At 48.9% G+C, this 6,415-nt stretch overlaps 1 protein-coding gene across 1 annotated transcript; it reads left to right on the forward strand.

The window, feature by feature from the left end:
* Positions 1 to 399: 399 nt before the first annotated feature.
* Positions 400 to 5,370, forward strand: MED22 (mediator complex subunit 22; the record flags this gene model as incomplete). Its single annotated transcript, XM_010157632.1, has 3 exons — positions 400 to 480; positions 815 to 1,023; positions 4,980 to 5,370. Coding segments are annotated over 3 exons (489 nt in total), but the record flags the coding sequence as incomplete, so codon positions are not given.
* Positions 5,371 to 6,415: the final 1,045 nt, after the last annotated feature.

The following is a 6,415-nucleotide window of genomic DNA, read 5'->3' on the forward strand; positions in this document are numbered from 1 at the left end:
AAGTGCCATTGCTGAATGGGGGAGAACCGCAGAAACAAGTGGGGAGGGTAGCAAAAATGATCTCCGGGTGTCTTAAAAGTCCAGAGGATGCCCCGGGGATTCCAGGTGTAGATTGAACTGAAATGCGATGCTTAGTAACGCAGTGACTCCCTCTGCTCTGCCTGGCCTCTGCCCGGCCTGCCTCTGCCCCACGGGCAGCGAAGTGCCATTGCTGAATGGGGGAGAACCGCAGAAACAAGTGGGGAGGGTAGCAAAAATGATCTCCGGGTGTCTTAAAAGTCCAGAGGATGCCCCGGGGATTCCAGGTGTAGATTGAACTGAAATGCGATGCTTAGTAACGCAGTGATCGTGTATCATGATGTTGGTATGTAAAAGTGGATATGTATGCTTTTTCTTTAGATTGAGGATGAAACTCAAGTCTCCCGAGCAACCCAGGGTGAACAAGATAACTATGAGATGCACGTCAGAGCTGCAAACATTGTGAGTACCACTCTGCTGTTCAGATCGGTGGGCAGCACGTCCTTCAGGTGCTGTTGGGTTCGTTACTGCATCTAGGGCAGCCTAGGTATCATGAGGACTGCTGCTGCAGCAGTAAACCGGTGTTTGGAGTGGCTGCCGGGTGAATTCTTCCTCTGGGAGGAAAGCTGGGTAGCCTGGCTTGGTTGCTGCAGGCATCTCTCAGAACCCTTACGTGATGTGGGAGTGTCTGCTTCACTCAAGGCGTGGGCTGAAAGAGCACCTTGGGGGATCTTGCTTTAGAGGTGGAACAAAGCACTGTTTTGATACACTGTGTGACTTTGCTCCCTTCTACAAGGTCCGAGCTGGTGAGTCCCTGATGAAACTTGTGTCTGACCTGAAGCAGTTCTTGATCCTGAATGATTTCCCCTCGGTGAATGAAGCTATCAACCAGCGCAACCAGCAGCTGAGAAGCTTGCAGGAGGAGTGTGACAAGAAGTTGATTGCACTGCGGGATGAGATCTCCATTGACCTGTACGAGCTAGAAGAAGAATATTACTCTTCCAGGTACAAATAGGGCAGTGGACTTCTGCCTTATGACTCCAGCCCCTTTTGTGGTTGTTAGCAAAATTTCACTCTGGTTTTTAATTGGGTCAAACTCTTTTTCTACAGCTAAAGTTGCCTTGTCCTTGTTGATATCCTACAGGGTGTAAATGGCGTGGTGAAGGAGGCATTCACAGCATCCAGCTCTAGGTGCCTGCTTTATTTGGCTAGATTTGACAAATAATTTGCTTAGGCTTCCTTTGTAGTCGTTATAAAAGGAGATTCATTTCCTTGGGGGTATAGGCTTTTGGCTGAGTACCCCTCTGGAGGAGTCTTTCTCTCTCTCCATAGAGAGACTAGCTTGCTGAGCTGGGTCCTGACATTAGATGAGATCACCACGTCTTCGTGGTGGGTACTTTCACAAGGGCCTGGTTTACACAGTGTGCCTTTTCCCTTGCAGTCCACTGCCCACGGCTGCCTGCGGTCCTGTTGGGGTGAAGTTGGAAATGAGCACAAAGAGACTTGCTCAAATGTCATTGGGTTGTGAAGTATTGTCATAGGATTTTCTATGGAAGACGTATTACTGATTTGTTTGTGGGATTTTTAGCATTTTTAAAAGACTTAGGAAACAGGCTTTAAAGAATTCAGACACTTTATTTTTTTTATTTTATTTGCTGTCATGCACTCCAGCACTTCAAGTTGATGATGCGGTAAATGAAAGCAGGAGAGAACAAATGAGAACCTGATTATTTTTGCTGCACTGTCCAGGCTAAGTGAAGTCAGTGCAATAATGCTATGACTTCTAAACAAAACCTTAACTTTTTATAATCTTATTTAAAATTTTAATGACCAGGTTTTCTATTTTTACCTTTCCCTTCTTTCTAAAAATGCTGAATGCCTATAACCCCAGCTAAGTCAACTAAAACCTTAATTGCTCAATATCTCTGGAAGTTAGGCCGTTATTTATGGGTAATATATGTATTTTAAGAGTAAAAAGATACTGCTATGACATAGCTTAGGAGCTGCTACTACAATGGAAGAGAACTTGAGGTAAAAGTTTAGTGGTGTTTTTCAAACTTTACTCAGTTTTTGAGGCGCGTGGCAAGGGATCCTAGAAGTATCTCAGAATTGAAGAGTGATGGTTGCAGACCCAAGCAGCAGGCCAGGCCCTAATCGGTCAGGGGTGCCTCCACTACATGGGCCGCGTGCAGCGTAGCAGTGAGCTGCATCCCGCGCGATGCGGTGTGGGGTGGTAGTGCCTCGCGTGTGCCACACGTGCTTCTCACTGTCACTAGGCTACCGCCGCTGCGGGTCAGGAGATGTAACTTTTGGGCTAAGGGGTTCTGACCGTGCTGGCGTGGTCTGTTCACCTGCTGGACCAGCTGCCATGCAAAGCAACCCTTTGTACCAGAAGTGACGTCTAAGCACGGATGTTGGCGTATGCCAAACGGATTTGCCTTTGTGTTCTTTTTTATGAGTGGTCATGAGGCGAGGAAACTTGGCAACTCTGCAGAGCTGTGATCCCTCCACTGGAACCTTGTATCATGTAGCACTTAGTGTTTGCTTTTAGCACTTACTCCCTTCCTGTACTCTTTCCTGTCTTTTTCTGCACCAAAGAAATTGTGTGTGTAAATACAGAATCAGTGATTTATTCAAAATCCTTTTATAATTACCTTACTGAGATATTTTTAATGAAACCTTAGTGTCTAACACATCACATAGTCTTGAGTGACAGTTGTGGTTAAATGGCTGGAAATGCAGTAGCTGGTTTGCCCACAAACAGGCATTCTGTGCTGTCCTGGAGCCCAGCTGGGGTTGGCTCTCTGCACCATACACTGCTTTCTCCTGGGGCTTGATCCCACGGGATTTGTAGAGAAGCGTGCAGTCCCACGTGGCCAGGACATGGGTTCCATGCAGCCATCCTGCCAAACTGCGAGCCTGCGAGCTCCTTGCAGCACCATACCTCCAGGCGCTGCGACGCTGCGAGCTGCCCTGTGCTCTGTAGCTTGTTTGTCCCTGTGTGCTGCTCCTGACTGCTGCAAAAAGCCCGTGGGAAGGGAGTTGTCACTGCCGTTGTGCTGCAGGGGCTTAGGAGGCAGCCCCTTGCCCATAGTAGGGTTGGGTTTCATTACTGGGCTTTTGATGTGTACATGGGGGTTTGATGAGGAGACCTGAAAACAGGTCCTTGAAACTAAAGCCGAGTCGATTGTTCTGAAGGAACCTTTGCTTTCAGTCCCTGTGTCGCAGTAGGTTCCTAGAGCTGCTCCTCTGCACGCAGACCTGGCTGCGTGCCTACGGGGGAGTAGTGCAGTTCCTTCCACCCCCTGAGAAACCCTCAGGCAAGGGACAGAGTAGGCTGCCCGGTGCTATTGTGGGCTATGCAGTAGCTGCTCAGCCACCCTGACTTCTGAGGAGCGTTAAGTGAGAGGCAAAGCTTAGACTTTTGAAACTAACTGGGGCAGGAGGAGAAGCAGTTATGCTTCTGATGCAGCTAAAATTTTGCTAGTAACTCCCCTGCCAAGATGTGGTGGATGCTCTGGCCAGATTCTCTTGGCAACCATGGCCTGAGGTCTAAGACTGACAGAAAAGGAGTCGTAGTTCTGGTTCAGTCCTGAAGGTCTTTGCTAACTGAACCCAACTTCATTGTGTGTTGGGGGCTGTGTGTTGGGTCATCTTCTAAGGGATTTTGCAGAGGCCACAGATATAAAACCTGTATCCTTCTTGCCTCTGCTGCAAAACCAGCCGGGCGATGGTGCCAGAAAAGAGCTCCGAAGTAGATGCTTGCAAGTAGTGCTTTGTGTGCTTATTCCCCAAAGCAGTAATTCCAAGTCCAGCTTGCCTGCTCTCATCCTAAACCCCAAACTTGCATTTATGTTCCATTGCTCCTTCCTCTGAGATCACAGGAGCTGTCTTGGGGTTAGGTCTCAACTTGTTCCATGTCTGTGCAGTTTGAAGTGTCTCATTTCTACGCTTAAAATATTTCCCTAAGCATCTATTCAAGTACATACATTAAAAATGTAAATAAAGCTGCAACAACAAAATCACTTGACCCTTTGGGTTTGTTTTACTCTGAACACAAGCCGCTTTCCGCTCTAGCGCTCACTTTGTCTTGGGTGTCTCTGATGTGTGCAGCTCCTTCCTCTCTGGAATTTGTTTTGGCTTTGTTCCAGTTTCTTCCATCACTTTTCTGTTTAGTTTTGGCCTTTCCACGTTGTGTTTTCCTCAGAGCACAGGCAAGAATTACCCAGTTATTTAAAAATGTGACTTTCCCATGCTGGTTCATCCAACCCTGCAGTCTGTGGCAGTCAAATCCAGCAGCCTGCTTTTAGAAGAACAGTTAGCTCCGGTGCTGCTGAAGGGGGTAGGAGCTGTCAGTACTTTATAATCAGCCTGGGGAGCTTCACTAGAAGATCCGGACTTTCTGCAGAGCACTTTTTTTGGAAGGGCAAGGCTGCAAACAGGTTTCTTCTTTATCGTGACAGGGACAGGCCCTAAACCAGTCATCCTAGCTTTTCCACTGAACTTCATATTTAGAGCAGGATTTATATTTTTTTCCTTCACACAGGTTGTGATCTAATTCCAAGTAAAATAACGACAGATGAGGTCCTCGTCTCACAGCAGTAGCAGAAGTCCTGTATTTGGGGTGCCAGGACTTCAGCCCAGATTCTTGCAGGGACTCAGGGCGTCTGGATTAGAATTGAGCCTCCTGTTTCAGTTTGTAGCAGCAATTCTGTCTCTGAAATTCCCCTGATCCTCACCAGGCCCGTGAGGTTCAAGAGCAGCCCTTCAGGGGTATCTTAGGGAAGGCCAGCGTCATGAGATTCCTGATGAATTTGTGAACACAGACCTCGCACCCATGAACGTTTTTTTGCCATTTTCTTAACGCTTTGCTTCTATCTCGCTCCCCCCACCCTCTCCCTCTCCCCCTCCTCTCTTATTGCACCTGCTGTCTCCTTACTGGGGTTGTTTGTTCTGGAAAGCTACAGTGTGTGTGACAGCAATGATCTTCCACTGTGCGAAGCCTACTGGAGACAAGACTTTGCCACGCTGTCCCCGGAAAGCCTCTCCATGCCCCTGGCAGCTGCCGCAGCAGAGCAGAGCGTTGCTACCTCCCAGAGCTCGACTCCATCGCACCCTCACGTGAACGGGCACGGGGCAGGCCCGACGGAGCATTCCTGAGGAGGATCCGCTGCTGCTCAACGTGTCGCTCCTGGCAGCCCCGCTGCTGGAAGTCTTCCACCTGCTGTACTGAAGAAGCCTCTCCTGCTGTCAGGAGAGGGCACTGGCGCTGCATTTGCGGGTTTCTGCTCACTGGATAGCCACAGTGCTCTCTCCGCCCCTGGACATTGCCATGAGCGTCCTTTCCCTGAAAAGATAGTGATAAAGAGTTGATTGTTCTTACAAGTTAGCGTTAGGTTTGCTTTTACGTGCCAGTTACATGTAGAGTTCATTAGAAATTGAGTTTGTTTCCATGTGAATCTCAGAACATGCTAGAGTGTTGGGAGTTGAATTTGTTTGGGATAAACTTGAGCCAAATGTGGGGGCAGTGAGTGTTTTGGGGTTTTTACGCTGCGTCCCAAGGGGATTGACGTGCTGGCTGCTGGATAGCTCTCTCAGGGTGGCACCTGACAACCTCCATTCTGCTTAACTAGAGTGAGAATCTTGTGGTATTTCTTACACAACAGCCTGCAGCGTCAGAGTGCTTCACGTGCTTGAACTTCTTGCTAGCAGTCGTTGAGGAGGAGGCTCGTGGGAGACCCTTAGCGAAAAGCAGTATTCCCTCTTTTGAAGAGGAACGGGCAAACTGCGGAACCGCGCTGAGGTATTGATGCCACGCGCTCCAGGCTGCCGACGGAAGCAGCTCCGCGCTTTCGTTGGTCCGATTCCTTTTTCAGTGTTTACACAGAAGCTTCCTACTAACGCAGCCTGAGCTAACGCGCAGCTGTGTTTACGCTGGCCGATGGGTTCGTCTGACGCCACCTTCAGATCACTGAGGTGCGCGGAGCCGCGGGTGATACTCGGTCGCTCTCGCCGTTTCCTTCCCAAGAAGCGCTTTTGGTGCTTTGTCAGCTGGAACGTGGGCACAGCAGCTCGGGGTGGTGGGCACTGCAGAGCCCCGGGCGTGTTCCAGCAGCTGAGCCAAGCTCCCCCAGCCTTCTGCTGTAACGTCTCGTCTCTTGGGATGTGAATTTTGGTATAATTTTTGGTTTATTTCTCTTCCATTCCATTTATTTTTGTAATTAGGTGCTTTAATAAAACTAACTCTTTTGTTAATTTGTGGTGTGTGTTTTCAGCCACAAGGTTTGGGGAAAACAGGACAGTGTTAAGCATGAGTGTGCACTCGGATGAGCGTTCTGAAGAAGACCCCGTGTGTTCCTCGCAGTGTTGCTGCGGGGGCTGCAGCCCTGGCCCAGAA

Source organism: Eurypyga helias, unplaced genomic scaffold, assembly GCF_000690775.1.
Source record: "Eurypyga helias isolate BGI_N326 unplaced genomic scaffold, ASM69077v1 scaffold30568, whole genome shotgun sequence".
In the NCBI taxonomy this organism is placed as follows: domain Eukaryota; kingdom Metazoa; phylum Chordata; class Aves; order Eurypygiformes; family Eurypygidae; genus Eurypyga; species Eurypyga helias.